Raw genomic sequence first — 24433 nt, 5'->3', positions numbered from 1 at the left:
ACTTTTGTGTCTCAGAGTTAAAGGGCACATAGCTGTAGCAGTTTGAATGATAAAAAGCATCTTGTTATAACATGAAAAATATGATTATTACCGAGAGTATTTTTACTTTAACATTAATGCTTGTTGATGGTAATACGAGCAACTCTTTGTTATCTCAGAAGAACCAAAGTTACCAAGAACAGATCTGGTTGGATCTGAATTCTTCAAAATAAACTGTAATTAGTCACTGAATGAGGGAACGTAAAATTAAAAGTATTAATTTAAATATGTGTGTGTTATTGTCTTTTAAAAAAAAAATGATATCACACGGTCAGAGAATGAGAAAATGTTTTAAAAAAAGAAGAAAAAAAACTTTCCCAAAAAATGTTTGACTAACCTCCCTTCAACCAAAAGAAAAAGGAGATAACCCTCCTCCTTTTCTAACCCCTCTTCCCTCCCTAATCATTTTCACACAGTCCCTAATCCATCCATCTGTGTGTACATGCATATGCTTGTACATTTAATACCCAATATTTTCCAAAGATGTCATACCTGAAGTTAATGAATTTCCCTTTTGATTTGATTTCTCCAGGCTAATGATGGAGAGGGTGTCAGACTGATGTGATTGGAGGGAGGGGGGGGAGAGAGAGAGAGAGAGAGAGAGAGAGAGAGAGAGATGGATGAATCAGGATTGTACAGAGAGGAGGGGATCGTCTGAGAGCAGACAGAGAGGGAGGTAAAACTGAAAGCAGATGGCAGAGCTGGCACCTGTCTTACACTAAAATCTGGTTGGAGCCGTTTTCCACATGTCTTAAAAAGGAAAAAAAGAAGAAGCCAATTCTGCATATTATGCCAAAAAAAGACACTCTCAGGTTTTAACCCTTTGTGACCATGCCCTCCCTTAGCTTTTTACTCATAATCGGATGCCCCCCCTCCCAAACAGGAGGAGATACAAAAACCCTCTCAAATCCTTCCACTCTGTCTCACCCGGGCCTTGTAAGCAAACAGAGGGGGCATTCAGAACAGGAGAGAGTCTCATTTAAAGCGTTAATCTTTGAGCCACATGCTGCACAACAGCAAAGGACCAAACCGAGTAGCACAGTAACAGACCTGACACACACACACACACACACACACACACACACACACACACACACACACACACACACACTCAGAGCAGCCAGGCTTTACATGGCATGTATTTGGCAAGTGAGGAAGTCTGTTCCAGGTGGCTGAATATATAAGTTGCGATCAGTTTGAACCCTCTTAGGTACCGTACTGGTACTTTTAACATGTTTGAGCCCACTGACTGTCACTAATTTCAAGTACTTCACATTAGTGCCAAAAAGATGTTATAATAGATCTTTTTTTTTTTCCCTTTCTGACTTCAAACTTGTGTGATCGTAATTGGGTTTTTGTCTAGGTTGTGTTGTATTACACTGCTGCTAAAGCAGAGCGTTTAAAAAAAAAAAGTTTGCAGTCTGCAAGTTGATGATTTTCAAATCATATGAATGAATGAAAACCAGTGGTGGCCTGCAATATAGATGAAAAACACCCAGAATTCACTAGCGTCTGAAGACATTTGGTAACTTGGTATAACAAGGGTACAAGACAGGGTCGTTTACAAGAAGGAGCCTATGATTAAAAAAAAAAAATAGCAGGTTTTATTTTCTTAAAGCAGGGCTTTTTTTCTGTCTTCAAACATTGAATTTGCTTCATATTTTTATAGTATACACTCTGCAACTTCTTATACAGGGAAAAGTATTAAGGATTTTTTTTCATCTCGCGCAAACAACATACTCTAAAAGGAGAAAAGATAAAACACTGCACACTACATCTGATTTCATCAAAGGAAAAAAGAGGAGTTCAAGAAGGAGCAGGCAAAACATAATGCTTCTATAGTCCTGCCCCTTAGGAAGAATATAATAAAACATGAACCATGATTTGCAGATACTTAATATTAAAGCATACATATCCTTTGCTCAGTAGGCCCATAGAATAAGGGACTGTACCAAAATGCTTGGGATAGGGAGAGGGGCTGAATCTTGTATTCCTTTGCATTATTAATAATTTACTTTGGACCCTCTCCTTGACTTGGCAAAAAAAAAAAAACTCACAATACCCTCCCCAAAACATGTTCTTAACTAATACATAACTAGCCTAATACATGAGTCAAGATGCATGAATTGATACAGGATAATATAAAACACACATAAACAGATAAAGGGCGGCATGTACAACGGAACATAAAATCGCTGTAACCATTGTATATATTCATATGGACGTTGCTAACTCGGAGCGACGACAATAAGTGGGGTTTAGGGTGGGTTATGAGGTCACAGTGGTGCTCGTGTTGGTAGGATGGTACGTTGTTGGCGGGAACAACAGGTTCAGGTCCAGGTTACGTTATTTGTTCCCGTAGGTCGATTTGTTTTGCAGCAAGAATATGGCATCCATTTTGACACACAACTATGAAAACATAAAAAACTGATACAAGTACTTAAAATCTGATACAAACATTGAAAGTTCCACAGAGAGAGAGAGAGAGAGAGAGAGAGAGAGAGAGAAATAAGTGAATTAACTTAACTTAGTCTATGAGTGGTAGGGTCTGTGTGTATATGCGTGTGTGGACTTCCCCTTTTAACTAAAGCTAATTTGGTGGCATACAAATAAATGTATGAAGTAACTGTGAATCAGCGCTGAGCGTTAACTAATCACATAAATTCATAGTGACGTGATAATTTGTTAATGGGCGGGCGAGCAACAGGAACTCGGGGTACATCCTGCATTCATTCATGCATCGAATCATCATGAGTCATTGAGTCATGCTTTGATTAAACATTAGGTACGCATGTGTTTTTAAAAGTGTTACCACAAATGTTTCAGACCTTTTCTCCAAAACGGCCGAGAGCCGCACGAGCACTAGTGTTTGTAATTCTCCAAAGGCACCAGCAGAGTGTGCCAGAGGACCCCCCCGTCTCACTTCACACTGCCTGCTCTTTATTCCATACTTAGTCTGCAGCTCACAACTCGACACACACTGAGGCCTTAACTCCAACACAAAGGTTGCAGTGAGCCAGAGAGCGTACACCTGTCAAAGATTGTTGTCACCCACGTCTTTCAACTTCCAACAAAACTTTTTATAAACTGAAAATAGCTCCCTTCCTTCCCTCCTCTCACTTCTTTTTTTCTTTTTTTTTCCAAGGGAACCACAAATTGTGTCCAGATTTTCACACATAGTAACTTAGTGTTTGGGGCTATTTGGAACTGAAACAATTACAAACAAACCTTTATTATACCCTCTCTCAGTCTCCGCTAATGGACCTGACTAGAAAAGACAAGAAAATTAAACGTTTCTGTTTTCCCCCTCGGGTTATTTTAGATTGCAGGCTCATTTTCTAATTGTGGTGGCCATTCTTTAAGCATGCAGTGCATGCTTCTCAGTCATTTTCTAGCTTTAATGAAAATCTGCACTCACTGCTGCACAGGGGAGAAAAAAAAATACACTCCAGATCTTTCCTGATTTGCTAACCTTTGACAACATGTTGCTTTTGTGTTTGGGGATAATAAATCATGATGAGTAACAATTATGGAATCTCTCTTGCAGTTTGCTGACAGACTTATAGTAGCTTCGGTGGGAAAGTGTGTGTGTGTGTGTGTGTGTGTGTGTGTGTGTGTGTGTGTGTGTGTGTGTGTGTGTGTGTGTGTGGTAATGTGACACAGATAAAGAAGCAGGTAAGAAAGAAATCAGAATCAAACAGATAGGAAAGTTCATGTTTATGTTGTATTTCAGGCTGGCACTGCCCCGTGCAAAATTTGAGCTTCTTGCTAGCGCTGGTTGTGCCCAGAGATTGTTGCCATGCAACTCAATGTGGCACACACACACACACACACACACACACACACACACACACACACACACACACACACACACACACACACACAAGCACCAACAATGGTCTGCTTTATGAGGTGCCCACTGATGCCATGGTAACCTCCTCGTTCTGGGCAAGACGGGCAGAGCGGTGTGCCAAAAAAATGCCATGGTTCCTTTTTTTCCCTTTCTCAAACCACGTTGCCCAGAAACCTTTTGAAACTTAATAAGTGAAACCAGTGGGCAGACAAATTACGACGGGAGAGAGTGTGTGTGTGTGTGTGTGTGTGTGTGTGTGTGTGTGTGTGTGAGAGAGGGTCAACTTTGGAGTTTCAGTGTATCCTATAACTCACAAACGTAAATGTAACCTTGAGTGGAAAAATGACGCTGGATGATCAGAAATGTAGAACATTAGAACAGAACTTTGCAAACACTTAATAATAACATGCACCAGATCTGTTTCAGTGCAAATGTAAGAGTGCATATATGTAAATGTGGTGTGTGTTTGACCAGAGAAACTTTTCTGAGTTGTGCACTTCATTAGAAATGATCAGTGGCTGCTACTGAGCGACCTGCGGTGTGAGCATGGAGGGGATCTGCAGAAGTAGCCGGAGCAGAGGGGACAGAAGGGCTCCAAAGAGGGTTGAGTGTTGCTCAGTTGGCAGAAATATTTCAGGTGAAGCAGCTCTGATGGAAAATTAAGTCGACTGCGCTAGAGTAAGCACCTCAGTGTGTGTGTGAGTGGGTCCGTGAGGGACTGTGAGTGGGGGTTGCTCCATCCATTTCCATATTACCGGGGGTCATCTAGGCATTGCGCCCAGTCCCTGTGCTTTTAGGCCCCGCTGACGCCTAAAAAAAAAAAGGGTTGAATCATGACTGGAAGGTAGCGATGGATGGAGGAGGGGGAGGAGGCAGTGGGATGGGGTCACAGAATAGAGCCCCGTCTAGTGCTTTTAAAATCCCCTAAAATACGGATCCATGCCAAGCGCGGCCCGTCGAGCAGGCTATCACACTATAACTGGCCCTGTAATTGCTACTCGTCCCCCCCCTCCCCCCCTCCCCCCCTTCACTATGGTCACCCACCACGCATGTAAAACACAGAGACGGAGCGCAGCACTCCCCGCAGGATCACCACTTGGGAATACATGCAATGTTAATGGCACTCTCCTTCACAAGCTGTCAATGGCTGTTAATGAACCCATACATAAACATACAGGTCTGGAAGCAGATGCACAGAGAGACAGGCTATATGGCAGGTAGACAGACAGACAGCGAGGACAGCTCACTGGACAGGCAGACGGACAGACAGACAGACAGACAGAGAGGAGAAGAGACGGACAGAGAGGAGTAGGGCTGCACAATATATCGCGATATCAACTGGCGCGATAAGCTCATTGCGAAAGGCTGCGACGTATCGCAAAAGACACTTTTTGAGTGGGTTGAAAGAGTATCAGTAAAAAAAAATTTAACTGTCATTTACTTTGTTTAATGGTGCATTTTATCTTCAATTCAAATAGTTCAATAAAATAACCTTGGGAATGATTTTCTTTCATTTGTTTTAAATTCAACAGGCAATTTGCTGTATTTTAGCAGAATACTAAAATCAGCAGAAAGGCAGAACTGAGTACACTGTCATATCTGTTTATTTATTGCAAGTATTATCGTTATCGCAATATTCAACAACGTTATCGCATGTTTTCCTCATATGGTGCAGCTCTAGCTCTGAGAGGCAAAGTGGCCACGGAGACAAAAAATAAAAGCCGAGCGACAGATAAATAAAGACAGCATCATATGTTGGCGAGCCGACCGGCAAAGACAGGCGGCCTGATCAAATAGATACAATGCATCAGATAAAATCTGCCGTTCCATTGGATTGAGCACAGAACTCAAACAAAAGGGCAAACCCAATTTTACTCTCAGACGTTTCTTTTTATTTTCTATAATAGGCATGACTAAATAAGATCCACATTAATGCCGTCCGCATGTGAAATGACTAACTGTTTATACCTCAGAAGAAAATGACTTTCGTTTGTTTTTATTATGTTCATCAGCAACAGATTTCCCTCTGGTTTGCATGCGCACCAGAGAGGAGAAGAGAAACATTGTGTTTGGGGATGTGAGCGGTCCTGAAAACTATTTGGTGGAGGGTTTTTTCTTCTTTCTTTTTTTGTATAAACAAAAAAATTGTTTTGTTTTGTCCATTTTTAACACAGGTAGCCAGTAAAATATGACTTGTAGTCTTTTTTGTAGTCTGTTGGGCTACAACAACCCACAAAATTGGTTCAACACACATTCAATATATATACTATATACTATATATATAGTATATATATATATATATATATATATATATATATATAGATAGATAGAAGTGTGTATGGTGGCCCTGAGGGGTCATAATACATGTTTTTTTAAATGTGTTTTCTGAAATGTTGTTCTGCTTTGACTCACAGGGCCACCGTAAGTGTGAGTTTCTGCGAACTTAAAAAGGTGAAAAAGCAACATTACAAATCTTCCGTAATTCTTGTTCAGAAGTCAACTCATTATTTCCTTCCAAAGTATGAAGACATCATATATTTATTATTAGCAAAAACTGCTCATTGTAATTTAACATTTTGACCCACTTATGGAAGAGTGTAGGTTCCAGTGACATACACCTAAGGGTTAATCAGACATTATATTTCTGCATTCTATAGAGTATAGTAGCATTGAACTGATGTAACCCAGTGCTATCAATGAGAAAAATGAAAAACAAGACGGGTAGACATAACTAACTTTGTTTTCACTTTGCCGTGTTGAGTGTGCGATGGAAGCCCTTCGGTAACCTGGCTCAGACATCTGAGCTTGGCCCGGGGCCTCCTGGAAAATGTATATCAGCACAGAGCACGGCCCACAGACATTATTGCTTTTGACTGACAATGTGACTCATAAAGTTGTTAGGAATACGCATACTGCGACGATATGACCATACCACACATGTTCAAGTCGCTACATGTGTGCAAACACTCGTACCGGAGTGTGCACCTCTGTGTTTGGTGGCTGGGTAAGTCTGCACATGGCAGCGGGAGCAGTTGGATTGGCGAGGCGAGAGGCACAGCTGCTTGGAGAGTGCTCCATGGCATTTCTGTGTCTGTGTCCCCTCTCCCTCCAAACACACACACACACACACACACACACACACACACACACACACACACACACACACACACACACATACACACACCCACACACCAGAGCATACATACAGTATATACCAACACATACACACACCCTCTCTATCACTCACACCGCAGCAGCAGCATCCTGGTAACAGATAGCTCTTGATTGGTGACTCCATGCGTGTTTTTCCCCCTTCATTGACTGTGTTTTATATATTTATATATTTATCAGCAGTCCCGGGAAGAGGATTCTGGCGTGGGAGAGGCAGCGTGGGCCGGCAGTGTGTGGAATGGCGTGGGAGAGGCAGAGTGACCCCGGGCTCAGGTGGCAGCTGTGTTATGACTTCTCTGCCAGGTCATGGTGGATGGTAGGATGGATGCTCCCTGTTTCGATCGATCCGTCTGTCTCTGTTCTGTTTGTTTTTTCTCCTGCTCTCTTTTGCAACTCAGTTACAACCCATCTTGTGTTTGGATGAAATGTTCTCCTCTGCTGCAGAATGGGACAAAATGTTGACATGTTTATGTGTATGCTGCATGTTTCCACACTGTGCATCTGAAATGACTGTGTTCAGTCACTTTGCTAAGTGTGTGTTCAAGGTGTTTGGTGCCCAAGGCCAAAGACAAGCCAAGTGTAGTGTCAGTCTACATCTAGAAGTTGAGACAAGTTAATTGTCCTTGTTGACATTATGATGCAATTCACTTTTTTTTTTAAAATTTTTTTAAATGTGTGTAAACCTGAATGAAGTGATGATGGTGGTATATATATATATATATATATATTACAATATATTTGCGTTTGGCAAAAATGTTTAAGCTATACCAGGAACGGAGATACTTCCCCAAAAATGCACTTAGTTTTCTTCCTTAATTCAAATCACAAGATAATTTGGGTGATTGACTCCATCAAAGATATCTAGGGCTTATCCCAAAGGATAGTGGTGTTTAATTAAAACCTGTTTTTGACACTAGAGAAAATGATTTAGAATGTATTAAGGCCATGATACACTTTTGGGGCATGTGCTTTTTTTCCCTTATGACAGCACTATCTTACTTGATTTTTTTTCTCCTATTAATCCTTACCTGTAGTGAATTGTTGCCTTCATATTAAGACATTTTAATGAGCAATATATTACGTTAGGAGTTGAATTTACAGTACAACTGCAAATCAATGTATCTGAGTTCAACTGGCGGCCATGGCTTTAATTGCTGTAGCTGCTGTCTTTTACGCTTTTGACCTTTTTTTGTGTGCTTTTTTTGTGACACAAACATCCACAGTTTGGAGCTAATTTATTCCAGATTTCACATATTGACAACATCAATCATTCCAATCTCTTGGTAGCAGTTGCTTCACTACTTCCCCTCCTTTGGCGTTTGGTGTTGATCACAGAGGTGTCTCGAGGCCTGACACAGTTTGTAAACCCGAGGGTTCCTCTCACCGCCAGCCTGCTGCGCTCGCTGCTATGTAGGGCAGCGCTGGACCCTCTGCCTGGGTGGGAGTGGGGGGAGAGTTATGGGTGAGGGAGAGGGGGAGTAGCAGAGGGATGGCAGCCAGTGTTGGGGCCCCATGCAGGGGATGCAGGAGATGGTGAGCAGGGGGGAGGGGTTACAGGGTGCAACAGGGGGCAGAGAGAGGGGCACAGGCTGCCCATGGCTGGCAAAGGAGCATACCCTCCGTCTGTGGACATGCAGTGTCTCAGCTCCGTTATACTCAAAGTTGGGGGGGGGGGGGGGTGTTGGGCTAGATTCAATGGGATAATGTTTTTCTTGAATTTTAGTTTTCTTGTTAATAAGATTTCTCTTTTTCTGTCTTTTTGTGATTTTGCTCCTGATAGAATTGCTGAATTTGTTCTGTGACAAAGGCAAGGATGCAGTGGGAGGTTAAGTCATTTTATCATCTGTACAGTTAAGATTATTCACATTTTAAGGTTGCCATATAAAATAAACAGATTTACATTTAGCATTGCTATTGAGGGATTTATAAGAGACAGATTTTTTTTTAAAAGAATGGTTAAAATCGAGGCAACAGAGGCCCAGATGTCCAAGTCCCTAGTATGGGTCAATCTCCAAAAACACTTGAACCTCTTTGGACTCGGTCTTGACTTGGACTCGAACCTCTTTGGACTCGGTCTTGACTCGGTCTCGACTAGTCCTGGTCTTGGACTTGTCTTGGACTCGACAAAAGTGGACTTGACTACAGCCCTGCAACTGGATTGTGTCTTTTGTTGCAACCCTCACTGCCTCCTTAATGCTTCCTTCTTTTAAACCCCACACCTCTGGTTTATAGTGTAGGCTTTCTGTTAAAAGAAAATCCAGCCCGAGCCGGGATAACCAGGATGATGTCACTATGACATCATCAGGGTCATTTTTCTTCAGAAAGCTCCCTCCATAGCCACCAAAGACATTGTACAACTGCTTTTACAAGCTAAGTAGTAGGCTGAACCACTAATCGCATGAATCGCATGAACGGCATGCGTAAAATTGGTAGAGTGCCCCTCACAGTTACAGGTCGGATGAACATGAATGTCAATCAGTGCTTTTCTTAAAAATAGCTACTTTGTTACTTTTGTTTTGGTGGTTTTAAAGTTAAAGTCCTGCATTGAAAATGTTAAAGTATGTACGTATAATCAGGAAAATGTACTTAAAAGTATTAAAAGTAAATGTACTCAATGCAGAAAAATCCTCCCATTTTAGAGTTAATGGTCTAATCATTTCAGCTGGACATGTAGGCCTGCATATTGTTTGGTAGTTTAATTTATAATAAAACATCGTATTTTATGAACTACATGGGTTTTGTGTGCACAAATCTTAATTTGTAAAGTAACTAAAGCTGTCAGATTAATGCAGTGGAGTAAAAAGTACAATATTTCTCTCTGAAATGTAGCGGAGTAGAAGTAGAAAGTGGCATGAAAAGAAAAGACTCAAGTAAAGTACAAGTACCTCAAATTTGTACATAAGTACAGTACTTGAGTAAATGTACTTAGTTACACGGAACCATTGGTGATCACCACCAAACAGACAGTAGATCTTATAGAGAGGACACAGTGTGAGCAATTTGACCAAAGACTCATTTCCATTCAATGAATAAATTCTAACGTTGTTTCATTTGAAGCATTTTTTACTGCCCTGCAGAGATGACAGTAGTCAGTATTTCACAAGAAAGAAGCAAACTGACTCAGATGATTCTTTTTTTCCCTGTAATCATCTTGTGACCAGGGCTGTCGCTACCACTGATGACAGCGTGCTCAAGTCCTTGCTGGTGTTCTGGGAATCTCGGCGGAGTTTGATTGAGTTGTGATTACATACGCATTACACACATTATTATTTTTATTTTTTTTAAAGCTAATTCAGATATTTGTTATATTGGCAAAATATCTTAAAATGTAGCTGTTTTAGGCAGAAACAATAATACTTGTTACTAGCTTTAGTAATAAGTTTCAGGTTTCCGGAATCATGTTTGAGACTTTAGACTCATGAGCTCTATCTCTAAATTCCTGGCTACGACGCTGCTTGTGACCCTTTAGATGTATCTTTATCGGGACCGCTTGAGGAGAATCGTTTTCTTTTTTCTTTTTCTTTTTTTACACAAGCATTAAAGTCAGATGTGACATCCCTCCATCCTCTCGTCGCTCCCGCTGTCTCTTTACAGGTTTTTGTCTCTGATGTTCAGATACCCCGTTCTGCCTCCCTCTCTCTCTCTCTCTCTCTCTCTCTCTCTCTCTCTCTCTCTCGCTCTCTCTCTCTATATATCTCTCTCTCTCTCCTCTCCTTCTCTGTCTTACTCTCTCAATCTTTTTTCAATCTGTCTCCCTCTCCATCCCCAGACAGACCCTCCTATCAGTGCCCATTTCCCTCCGTCTGGCTCGTCCCCTTCCTTTTCACCCAGATGACCCTGCCACCGCCCCGTTCCTTCTGTCTGTCTGGCTCTCCTTTACCCATATGCACCCCCCCCAGACCACTGCCCATTCCATACCATCCTGACTCTATCTCCACATATATCTGTCCCTCTCTTTCCCCTCTCTGTCTCTTTATCTCTTGCCCTCCTTATCTATTTCTAACAGTGTCTCTTGCTTGCTTTCTCCCTCGCTCTTTCTTTTCCTCGTATGCTCCCACTGCACAGATGCCTGGCTTGGTTTGCAACAGCTGTCTCACCATGTGCCACTACCAAGTGTTGCCTTCGACGGCAGGGCCGAGTTGGGTGGTGGCGGTGGAGGTTTGGGGGTGGAGGGCGCAGAGTGGATTAGTCATGAATATTCATGTTACCTTGTATGTACTTCCAAACAGAAAATGGCACCACAGAGGAGACCCCACCCATCAAAAAAAAAATAGGGGGGTTTGGGTGAGGACGGAGGGAGGGAGGAAAAGAAGGGAGAAGCAGGTAGGAGGAAGGATAGGAAGAGTCAGGGAAACGTGAATGGAAGAGTATGGGAAATGGAGGCAGATGGAGGGAGGGGAGGAAAATCAGACTGAATGGCAGGGATCCATAAAATGATACCCCGCCCTCTCCCGCCCCCTCCCTCATAGGTGTGAAACAGGGAATGCAATGAGAGGCGGGCATGGGAGGAAGGAAAAGGGGAGCAGGGATTGGAAATTTAGGGAACAAGATGGGAACATTTTGTACTTTGGGGGCTTTGCTTGAAATCTCGTGCTGCAATCAAATATCTATGAAGACGTTGGAAAGAGGCTGGTGAACAATGTAAATGTAAAACATAGTTTTGCATGTCAGCATGCTAATATTTGCTAATTAGCACTAAACACAAAGTAGGCTGATGGGAATGGCATTAGTTTTGCAGGTGTTTGGTCATAAACCAAAGTATTTGACCTGACAGTGGCGCTAGAGGAGAAGTCTGGGGGTGATTACAATTCATCCTGAGATGAGCTCGAATATGTGTAGCAAATTTCATGCCGATACATCCAACATTTGTTGTGATATACTCAAAACCAAAAATGTCAACCTCATTGTGGCGCTAGAGGAAAAAGTCATAGACAGGGCCTGACATTAACACCCGACCACACGCCAACCGTCTACCTGCCACGTTGGCGGGTAGCCAATGAGAATTAAGTGATTCAGTAGTTGTTTTTTTGCCACTGTTGTTCTTTCACGTTTTCAACCAAGTCCGCCATTTCCTCGGATTCAAAAAAGCTCAAAAATGTGGCGGCACATTACTGAGGCGAAGAGGCCCGGCTGAAACAAGCAACCAACAAAAAACGATGAGAATGTTTCGAAGAAGAGTAAAAGAAGATGTTTTAATACCAAGTGGACAGTTGGCAACGACAACAACAAGGTTCATGAGTGGCTGGTTTATGACAGCAGTACAGAATTGGCTAGGAAAAAGTCTGTGTGGCTAGTGGATTTTAAAATGCACCTGCCCCAGTGGCTGGTGACCAAAAAAATTGAACTTCAGGCCCTGTTTAGGGATCACCAAAGTCAATAGGATTCATCCTCTGGGGACCATGAATGTCACAGATTTCACAGCAATCCATCCAGTAGTTGTTGAGATGTATCAGTCTGGACCAAAGTGGTGGACGACAGGATAGACAGACGGACATTGACATGAAAATGACTGAAGACTGTGACACAAAAGAGAAATGCCCGCACATACTGCAGATCTAAAAAGCAATAACTGGAGGTGTGAGAAATGTTACACACTGAGCAAAGTAAATGCGTGAATGATGAAGTGTGACTATAGGGAGATCCTGGATGAGTAAGAGTAAAGCGGAGGATGAAGAGCAGGAACAAGAGAGGGACAGATAGGCAAAGAAAAAGAGGGGACCGGAGATAGAAGATTGACAGCAGGGGTGAGGGGCAGCAGATCTAAGCGGACCGAGGCTCTGGTGGCTCTTCCTCTCCCTTTCATGGAAAGCCAGGAAAAGAGATTATAGCAGCCCTGTTTTCTCCTATGGGGGGAAGGGGGGTGGGAGGGGGGCCTCCCACTCGTTCCCCCCCCCCTGCAGACGATGACACTCTCTTGTAGTAGCGGCTGGACCTAAACCAGAACAAATCATACCACTGAGCTCCGCTCTGCTAGGGAGGAGGGTGCGCTCCAATCATCACGATGACAAACGGTTCCATTTGATATATCGATTTTACAAAGGAGGGAGGTTGCTGTTTTTTTTTAAGTTTGGAGCTTTGTAATGCATCACAACCAGTTTGCTTTTGAAAGGGCTCTTTTTGAAAGAGCTAAACACTCGACCCCTTGCTCACGACGGAGCCTTTCTTATACTTCCTTGGTGCCTCTGAAGAGCTACAATTCTCTGAGGGAACACGAGGATGTGTGTGTGTCATCCTGCGCCGTGTGCTTCACCGAGCTCTTACTGCACTTGAGCAAACACCTTTCTCACACTCGCATCCTCTCACCCAGCCACCACTGCATACTCAATAGCACACACACACACACACACACACACACACACACACACACACACACACATTAGTCTACAGTGCACAATAATACACCCCAGCTCTCTCTTCTCTTCTCATATACACAACCCAAACAGTGAGTTAATCAGACCTATAAACCCTCCTTGCCAGTAGAAGATAAGCGCTGTGCTAGCTGGTAGCCCTGGCCTCCTGAGAGCAGCACTCCTCTAGCGGTGCCGTGGAGCTGCCTGATAAGGCAGGGGAGTGTGGGATACCCTAAGAGATCCAGGCAGACACACACACACACACACACACACGCACACACACACACACACGCACACGCACATACTCTGCTTAGCATCAGTTAGCCAGGTCTTCTGCTGAGCCAATCAGCGGTTCGCAGGGCCCGAGGCTCCACCAATCATCCTCCTCCATCAGGCGTTTTTAATCTCAGCGCTCAGGCTGCAGGTGCATGTGTGTGTGTGTGTGTGTGTGTGTGTGTGTGTGTGTGTGTGTGTGTGTGTGTTTAGCAACCACATTTAAAGCGATCAAGTGTATGTGAGAAAACTTAATTTTGTTGCGCGGCAATAAAATTTAATCTGGTTTCCCTGTGGATGGGATGAAATTCGGAATTTGATTGTTTTGGCACACCTATGAGATGTTGTATTATCAAAAACCCAATCAATAAAAAAAAAAACTAAAAACAACAACTTTGTTCTCCAAAGAGTAAACACAGTGACTTTAAGTCTAATCCTGCTTAACGGCATTTTCCTACCTTGATGTACAAAGGGCCGGCACACTTTCTTAAGGGTGTTTTGGTAATGAAGTACCACTTCTCATTAAGTTTCAACCTGTATTTAAAAGACTCTTTGGGATTCAGTTACTTTCTCAGATGAATCAGTCGCTGTGAGATATGGAAATACTGCATTCCACAGCTATTTGAAAAGCCGTGTCAGTAAAGGTATCTATAGTGATCCATTTTTAATATCAAAGGCCCAACCAGTCTCCAGAGCTTTCTGAAACAGATTTAGAAAAAGTCAGATACATATATAATTAACTATAGACTATACAATGATCCTGAAACCACAGAACCAGATAACTTGTATAATAAATTACACTCTAGTTAACGGAGCCGACTTTAACTGTGATTACAAAACAGTCATTCGCTCATATTGTTTTATAACATTTTGCTGTAAGCTTTGTTTATTCTTTCATCTTTTTCCTCTTCAAATGTGGCAGTCGTGTAGTTTCCATCCTATTTTCTTTCTGTTTTTTTTTTTTTTAAGCTCTTCGCAACGTCCAGTGCAAGCTTTTAAAAAAAAATATTAAAAAAAATGCTTTTAAAGCATTTCATTCTCTAGACTTTCATCAGAGGAAATCTTGGTCTTTTGGTTGTGATGATGTTTCCTCTGGTGCCTCAGCATTTCATGGCGAGTGCAGTGACAGAGTGATGGAGGCCCCCCCCCCGTCAGCCCTGAAGCTAAAACTCTAATTTGACCATAGGGCTGCACAATATTGATTGATGAGTCACGATATTGGAGGGAATGATCATTTTTGTATTGTTATTCTCATTTTCATTAACAAATATTAAAAATAAAATGATTATAGTGTGATTTTATGCGAGGATCTGTACCAAACAAAGATGTTTTCTTTAGGCTGTAGGATATGAGTCGAAGTTTGACACATATTTTGCCTTTAATAAATGTTGCCCCCCTCCCCCTGCGATTTGGATATTGCACTATAGTCCATATTGCATTGCATTCCATTGCACACAGTCTACCATCGCACATTTAACTCTTTACATTTCTGTGAGTGATTTTTATGTATGTGAGATATGTGTGTGTGTATATGTGTGTTTGTTGTGTGTCAAAGCTACTGGATGCCTGAAATTTCCCTCGGGATGAATAAAGTATCTATCTATTTATCTATCTATCTATCTGTCTGTCTATCTATCTATCTGTCTGTCTATCTATCTATCTATCTGTCTGTCTATCTATCTATCTATCTATCTATCTATCTGTCTATCTATCTATCTATCTATCTATCTATCTGTCTGTCTATCTGTCTATCTGTCTATCTGTCTGTCTGTCTGTCTGTCTGTCTGTCTGTCTGTCTTTTGCGATTTTGATAAAATCATGATTAATTGTGTAGCTCTAATTTTCAGTGGTGGAATGTAACTAAGTACACTTACTTAAGTACAATTTTGAGGTACTTGTACTCTATTTACTTGTTTTTTTTTTCATTTTAATCTACTTTATACTTTTACTTCACAAAATTTACATTTTTATTTTTTTTAAGAATATTTTTTGGGCTTTTTACTTTACTTGATAGTGTTAGTGGATAGACAGGAAAGGGGGGGGGGGGGTGACACACAGCAAAGGGCCGAGGGGCAGATTCGAACTGGGCTGCTGCCAAGGCCTACACGGGGCACACACTGTACTGAGTGAGAGGTCGCCCCTTACTTCAAGAGAAATATCATACTTTTTGCTATGTTCATCTGACTGTTGTACTTACTTTGAAGATAAACATGTGACACACAAAACAACCATAAAATAATGTATTGTTACAGCATATAAACTCCCCATATAGTTGAATATAGAACACTAAAAAGAATTGAAATGCAATATTATTACGGATCAAATGATATCCATTCATTCAACCTTTATTTATCCTCGAGAGATCGTCTTTGTCATCGAGTCAGATTACAAAGACAAAAACAGAACAACACCGAAAATACAGTCATAAGAAATAAGAGAGACAACAAAACATTATGAATTGGAAAATGATTTCATTTTAATTTAACAGGGATGCAAAAGAAAGTATAACTAAAGCCGTTACCAGTAGAAGTTTGCAGGTTTACAGGGGCCATTCTGCTGCCTATAATGAGTACTTTTATTAAACCTTTATTTAACCAGGAAAAATCTCCTTTTCAAGAGTGTCCTGGTTAGTGTACTGGACATTTGGCTGCTAATGTTTGTGTATTTTGTACTGAAGTAAAATTATGAATAGGATTTTGACTTGTAATGGGAGTATTTTTATTGTGTGGTCAGACCTCAACCCTTTCTTCCACTACTGCTTATTTGACCTTTATCTCTATTTTCTAACCTGATTTTTATCCTCTTAATTATCACTATAATATTCTTACAATATCAGGACCATGCAGTATCAAGTTTAGGGTTACCTTATTAATGCACTAATGGTATATTTCTTGTTTGCTGTTGGTCATTATACTCCCCCAGAGAGATCATGGTATTCTTTATATCGTGTTACATAAACTGAGTCGTCACTGCTCATTTTCTCTAACCTCCCGCACAGAGAATTCTACAGTGAATATAGATCTCTATAGGAGTCAAATTTAGAAGACCGTTTCGGTGAACATACACTGGACACCTGAGTTAAAAATAATAACATTAAAATAGTGTGAAATTCCTCATTCACAGACATCATGTGAGCCTGCCCTGAGATAACCCCAATATCTATCCTGTATAAGCTGATGCAACTTTCAAAGAATACACATGACCACTGATACAGTGTCCTTTTGGCCCAGCACAGAGTCAAATGTACCAGAATAACATATAACTATCTATATACATATCTATAACATATTTAACACCAAAATAGAGATAAATCAAATTTTAAGAGTCAAACGTGTACACGTGTTTAAATGAATATACTTGTACTCAGATATTATATAGGCTAGCCTATTCATATTGAGATACCCTGGTACACCAATGACTAAAATATGACCTCCCAATGTGAATTATTCCACACGCTTACATTCAACCCAGCCTTTGTTTCAAACCTGCCAGGAGAACAGAGAGCACTGTTAGCGTCAAGAACAGCATTACGATGTATGGACAATGCTGTTGTGTGTTGTTGTCCCTGATGTATTAATGTTGCTGTAACGTGCAGCGGTGGAAGAAGTATTCAGGTCCTTTACTTAAGTAAAACTACTTAAACCACACTGCAAAAAAAATACTCAACAGGAAAATGTACTTTTAGGTAGGCTACTCAATGCTGACATTACATTTTAGAAACTGGAAACGATCAAAACAGTTCTGTGTTTGATGGTCTCAGCATTTCAGCTGGACTTGTAGGCCTGTATATTGTTGGGTAGTTTATAATAAAACATTGTATTTTATAAACTACATGTGTTTTGTGTGCAAAAATCTTTATTTGTGAAGTAACTAAAGCTGTCAGATGAATGTAGAGGAGTAAAAAATACAATATTTCTCTCTGAAATGTAGTGGCGTAGAAGTAGAAAGTGGCATGAAAAGAAAAGACTCAAGTAAAGCACAAGTACCTCAAATGTGTACTTACTGTAAGTGCAGGAGTTGAGTAAATGTACTTAGTTACATTCCACCACTGATGGACAACGTTGTTGCTTGCGTGTTGTAGGCTACTTGATGTATTAACGTTGCCGTAGTGTCTCTAGTGATCCAGACGTCCCTGTGAGGACTGCAGTCAGCCAACCAGCATCAGCCGCTCATAGCTCGGCCTACATGGCTCCAGCACGCCTCAACCACCGGCACCGTAGCAGCGTGGCACCGTGGCACAGTATCTTGGAAGTTGGCGCAGGTCAAATGCGTCTTAATTCAAAGCAAAAAGAAATGAGAGAATGGCCGTGAGTCGGGCCGGTTCCACTGGCCGTGCCAAGGTCAGCATTCCTCGACAGGCCGTTGCCTAGTGGAACTTTTGTTTGCCAGTGTGTGTAAACCTCCAGGGAGAGACGGTATATGCATGTAGGAGCGGGAGAGGACAGAGGACAGACCAAAGAAAGGATTTTGCAAATGCAAGGCGGGCAGGCTGCTGTTTGGGCGAATACTGTGTAGACGGCATGCTGCATGTATGGAAAGGCTAGACAGACACTGGCCACAATTCAGCCTGCAGGGCCAATGTGCTTTTGTAGTTTAAGAGATCTCGAGATAACCTAATGATATCAGTGACCAGTGACTGTTGTCCCCGTGTATCTGCGACCCAAGCGGGGTTAAAGGTTTTGGAGATGCTATCAGACGCCATGGCCCAGTTCAGGCTATGCAGGTAGTGTAAATGTGTCTGTCCAAACAGAGAGTGTTGGTCTGTCAAGAACATATAAGCTACATGCACATGTAGTCTTTCCGAATGAATCATATGTTAAAATGAATTATCCGTTAATTCACACTTCAAATATATATATATATATATATATATATATATATATATATATATTTTTATTATTTATTTTTTTTTAAGTAAACGGACGTTATACAGGGAGGATTCCGATGATTTTAAACGTCTCTGAGCAGATTAATACGACGCAATGATGTATTTAGGTCCTAACAGGCCGCATGTTCAAGGAAGTTCAAGTAGAGTAGAACAAAGGCAGACGTGTTCAGGGTCAAATGGCAGGTCAAGTCACAAATGAAACGAGCCAAGTGATTGAGACGACTTTGTTTCGGAGTAATAAGATGTGTGTGTGTGTGTGTGTGTGTGTGTGTGTGTGTGTGTGTGTGTGTGTATATATCTTACACGCGATTTAATGTAGCCTACACGTGTTATAACGTTCATGTTGCATTACTACACATCAAACCAGCCTCCGTGTTTCAACAGAAATCGCACGCAGGGCAGTTAAATTATTGCGCATGTTGACTAAATTAAGAAATAATAATAATAATAATAATAATAATAATAATAATAATAATAATAATATGGTGTTCATGGTGCACTGCACATGAGCTCCCTTCCAAAAAAAAAGAAAAGAAAATCCGACGCACTTTAACAAGTGATTGTGATCGTACAGGCCCAAAGACACTTTATGGAGAAGAGAGTTAAGACTGTGGCTGAGCTGCAGGCCGCTGACTGAAGAGGCCAACCGTTCACATCATGTATCACACTTGTACAGCTATTTAAAAAAAAACGCTTTAGTTTGGACGTGGCTGAATGAAAATCTGAGAGAATCTGGGCCTTCAATGTGTTATAACTATAAAAAAAATGTAATAAATTTAAACAGATTCATCTTGATGCTTTTGTAGCCTTTCAAAAAAAAAAAATGAACTAGCCTATGTAGGACATGTAGTCTCAAAAATGACATCATTTATCCCCTCTGTCACGCAGCCTAATTATGGTTCAGCCGATTTTAAATACAAATAAAATACTTGAGGCCTAAGCTAATTATTTGTCATGTAATTGTTTTTTTGTATTTTATTGTGCTCTGTAAACAGTTTAAAATCTATGGAAAGTCGCATATTTTGTGTGTTGTTTTTTTTTAAATGAACTTACACAAACGACATATATCCTATTCAATGTTATAAATATAAAGAGAGCCATGGTGTGCAAAATATAAATACTGCCATCTTTGATCAATGTGTTTAGGCATTCATTGACAACGGTTTCACTTAAAATAAGGGTCACATGTAGCCTAGCTGCTTGTGGAAAATCTCAGACAGATATTGTAGTTTAGAAATGCAAAATGGAACAAATGGAAAAGTTGAAAATAGATCTGTATGTCGTTCTATTGACTAAATCAGTGGGCCATTAAACCTTTACCTGTTTTCAATCAATTGGTCCAACATTTAAAATTGTACAATGTTTTTTATTCCAAAATCCAAAAACAACATTTATATAGTTCAAAAATGCTTCAAGCTTATTTCTCTCATTGAAATATTTAGCTGCGTGCCTCTTTAAGGAACAACTGTGAGCCCAGAAGCTTTTTATTTGTCTGTTTATAAAGTGATAAAGTTGAACCAATACAGACTAAATTGTTGGCAGGTGGGATCCATTTTGACAGTGGTCATCATTTAATTGCATGACGTCTGCAGTTGCGCACTTCCGTGAAGTGCTCGGTTTCCCGTAAAAGGCCAAAACGATACTTTGGTAATGTATTCATGACTATAGGCCATCTCTCTGGAAGGCGTGTCTGCATGTTGAAATTCCATCTGAATACCCGGGGCTATTTGGATATTTGTAGTGAATAAATATGATGTTTATATACGCCAGCCAGCAGTCATGCACCTGCTCTGTCCAAACCCACTGCTTTATTCATGACAGAATAAACAGAGGTGCATGTGAACTGAACGAAACAGAGACGTTTTTATAGTTTGACTGAGGATGTGATTGTGAACTATAAGGCTGCAGTCCAGTAGTTTGGAGTGGCAATACAAATCTCTAAATAAGGCCAGACACCTGACAGTTAACGGCTGTGGAAACTTCTCATGTTATTCCCATCACAGGCAGGACATATGATAGGCCTATAGGTCTGTCCCATAATTTGCTTTGAGAATTAAATCAACATGGGTAGCAGTAACCCACCTAGGCTCCGTTTAACCTCCTTTAAAATACAATCAAAATGTGAAATAGGCCTACATAGATATGCTACAGATTTGGTTTGAATTGTTGTTGACCAGTTGAAGGTCATATTTTACAAAATGTCCACACGGGTTTACGCATGCCTCCCTGCATTGAGGCTGAATATTAAGTTTGCAAAACGACGTTCACAGCCATCACAAAAGATGTGGGTTTAATCATATAAGCTAGCACCGCGGCTGCCTCCCCCACCGCCGCCGCCGCCGCCGCTCCCTCTCCCGCCCTCTCTCTCGGTCCCGAGCTGCCCCTACACTTTTTGCCGGAGAGAGCTACTAATCCCCTGCGTCCATGGTTTACTCTGAGCCCGTATTTAATTCCTCTAAACCCCCAGCTGCCGCCCTGGTTACTCACTGAACACGACAGACTGTGAACCGCTCTGGTTATTAATAATTCACCAGCGCTCCGTTTCTCGGCCGCAAGCAGGACCCCGCACGGCACGTCCTCACTGCGCCGGTGCCTCCGTCCAGCCACGCTGTCTTTTCACTTCGAATTGTTTTTCTTACATTTTTTGGGGGATTTGCTCGGTGTCTCACACAGGCGTACGCACATTTCACCTCCTTGTTAACGTATTTAGCCTATAGGCAGTCCCGGCTGGCAGTGCCCACCAAGCCCCGCTAGTCTCATCAACTCTTATTGTTGCGACATCCGCGCTGCCACATGGTGAGTTTGGTTGTAGACGCTGTTCTCTCCGCGACTTTCTCCGGACACTGAGGAACAGGTGGGGGAGGACCGAGCGAGGAGGAACGTTTTCATATCAGCAAAGCCGGAGCATGCACAAGGGGGGAAAGCGCGCGGCGGCGTCCCATCTGCAGGAGCAACAGCTGATCTGGTGAGCGCGTAAACAGAGAGTGCAAGCTACTTACTGTCGGTGCGCAGCCACACTCCTGCTCTGTCACTCGGGCTCACACGGTGACTGTGTCGGTGTCGCAGAGCGCGGCGACTCGGTGGACATTACGGTACCGGGACAAACTGGACAGAGAACAGGCAAGCACAGCCTTGAAGCCGACCATTTTCATGGGAATTTCACGAGTTGAAACCGAAACATAAACACCTTGCATGAAGAAGTCGGGAAGCAGACGACTTGGATTACACAGCTCTGTCCTCCTTTGCCTTGACTGAGAGGAGTTGACTACCAATTGCAAAAAAAAATGTTTACCGGGCAACAGGCCGTGTATTAGGGCTCTTTTGCTTCCGGTATAAGGCCCAGCCGAACAAGAAACCGAGTTTTCTCTCTCCCACACACTTTTTTTTTTGGAAGCCGAACTTTTGAGAGTGGAAAATGGGTCTTTGAGAGTGTTGGCACATTTCCCTACACCACAATGGTACGTGCTATGTAAACCAATATAATTTGCTCATTTATGCAGTCAGCTTTCAGATTCATTTTAGTTGTTCATAGATTTAATGATACACAGAAATTATTTTAATTATTTTGTGTGTGTGTGTGTGTGTGTGTGTGTGTGTTACTGTTTACTTGTGTAGCTAATGGGTAACAGTCAACAGTCACCAAAGAGTGTGCCAAGTCCTTCCACCTACCTGTATATGTTTTCTGTCACAGTCAGACTTATTATGGAATATATATATATTTTTTCAAATTAGAAGAGTTTGTCCTGCTGAAATGTTGCATGTATATTTAAAATGATGTTGCTGTTAGGAAAAAACAAAACATAATAAGCCTTATTTTAATAGTTACACAACACGTTGCCAAAATGGGTTTCCATCCTTCTGGCCAAATCAGTGTCCAGCCCTCTCAGTTCAGCGCCCGATGCCCACAGCCTTCTGCCGTTTTCTCCACAAGGAGAACATGACTCCCCTCATTGCGGTGGTCTCTGAGGTGGGCCTGCCTGTGGACTATTTATAGCCACATATATGATACGCGCTATCGCATATCATACAAGCAGCTAATCAAGAGGCGTCATACTCTTCATTATAAAGGTTACATGGTGAAATGTGAAAAGCCCCCAGAGCCTGATTCCCACCTAAAGGCAAAGTTAAACAGAGTTTGGAAACTTGGCTATAATAGGATGGAACTTATTCTTTGCGCCAACATTCAATTATGTGCCTATTTGATATGTGCGTAATTGCGCACAGCGGTTTAGACCAATTCCTTCATTACGCAGGTGATTTATTTGTGCAATTCAGAACAAATCCTGTGACATCACGAAGCTAATTATTGCTGTGGGAATCTGCTCGCGTTTAGCTTTCTCTTATTCAAAAACATTTGAGATTGTATATGTGGTTTCCTTATACATTGAATTGGCCAGGTACTTTTTTTATATATATATATTTGTTTCCTATTTGATCCCCATTTCCCCCTGACAGCATATTTGTTTAAATGTTGTTAAAATGCAAAATATATTCCCTGTGAGGTTGCGAAAACATGCATTTGAATGCAGCACTTGTAGGTTTCAAAATGAGTAATAAGTAGTCTGTTTTATACAACATGATGATATATAGCACATCCTTGACCCATAGATCTTTTTTTTTGGCATGAAATGAGTCAAGTCAGGCAATAGTTAGGGGAACCTCCCACATACAACCTTGAAGCTGCTTAGATACCAGAAAGGGATCTTATTTGCACATGAATATGGAAGATTATTAGTATGAATAATTATTTGTTTACAAGCATCCTAGCTGACATGGCAGCTGCCCAAAAAGCGCATCAGTAAAATGATACAGAATTCAGGACAGGCCTCACATGGGATTATCTCGACTTGTTATTTGCCTACTTATAGCAGCAACTCACCTCTTTTTATTTATTTTTTATTTTTTACAGGGAAGGCTATATTGTGAAATTGTGCCAAATATTTCAGTTGCATGTTAGTTAAGTCAGGACGCACTGGAGGCATCTGTCAATCAGTGTCAGGATTGCGTTAACTCCCCCCCCACTCCCAGAGGCGGATGCTCCATCTATGACACTCAAATAAACACTTAAACTCCACTTCTCTGTAGAGACGATCTTTATCTGCCGCATGACAGGTTATTGATTTTCCCAACTGTGTTGGAAAGCAAAAAGGAAATGTGACCCATCATCATGAAACTGGAATCATGACACATGTTTGGTCCCAAATTATGGTTTAGACTTTCATGATAAGTAATAATATGTAAAGTCTCCCCTGCTCTCTCCTGCTGCTCAGCATATGTGTGATGTACAGTACAGGAGTATAAGAAACAAATACAGTAATCATGAAGTGCTGTGTAAATAGTTGGGGTAATTGTATCCGTGTGTGTGTGTGTGTGTGTGTGTGTGTGTGTGTGTGTGTGTGTGTGTGTGTGTGTGTCTGTCAGCCACACGATGATCAGAAAAGCGGTTTTCCAGTCTTGTGTGATCTCCCTCTTGGCTGTTGCTGCCAGTGATGTCATCCCTGACTGTATACAGAATATTATGCTATTATGTTTGTCCTGGCCTTGACATTTGGAAAAATAAATAAGGCTTCAAGCTGGCCATGATAGCTTATGTGGCGTGTAAGCATTTGCCGTAGTTTGAAGATGGAAACTCTGATCTACGTTACAACAGCGTAAATATTACAGTAGTGAGCTCAGATGGGTTTGTCAGGTTGATTGGTTGTTAAGTGGTTGTAGCTATTGTAGCGTTGTTTAGCGGAGTGGCTATCGAGGACGCATCGTGACATGATTTTGATGTGGCATCGATGTTGCATTAAATGAATCAAAAGAAAAAGTGTCACTTTTGACAATTAAAAGAGTCGCAGGCCTGAATTGTTTACA

General features: G+C 41.5%; 1 protein-coding gene across 15 annotated transcripts in view; it reads left to right on the top strand.

Moving 5' to 3' along the window:
- The first annotated feature begins 21362 nt into the window (after positions 1-21362).
- nfixb (nuclear factor I/Xb) overlaps positions 21363-24433 on the top strand; it is a 172246-nt gene continuing 169175 nt past the window's right edge. For 3 of the 15 annotated variants that reach the window (XM_078270372.1, XM_078270375.1, XM_078270379.1), the window contains exon 1: positions 21368-22032. In XM_078270372.1, coding sequence (XP_078126498.1) covers positions 22030-22032 — 3 coding nt within the window. In that variant the 5' untranslated portion in view covers positions 21368-22029. Of the gene's footprint in view, positions 22033-24433 lie in introns of all 15 variants that reach the window. The other 12 variants (XM_078270370.1, XM_078270368.1, XM_078270383.1 and 9 more) reach the window with 9 other exon arrangements.

The sequence above is a fragment of the Sander vitreus genome, chromosome 15 (genome assembly GCF_031162955.1).
Source record: "Sander vitreus isolate 19-12246 chromosome 15, sanVit1, whole genome shotgun sequence".
In the NCBI taxonomy this organism is placed as follows: Eukaryota; Metazoa; Chordata; class Actinopteri; order Perciformes; family Percidae; genus Sander; species Sander vitreus.
Note: the sequence above shows the minus strand (reverse complement) of the source record. Positions and strands in the feature narration are given on the sequence as shown.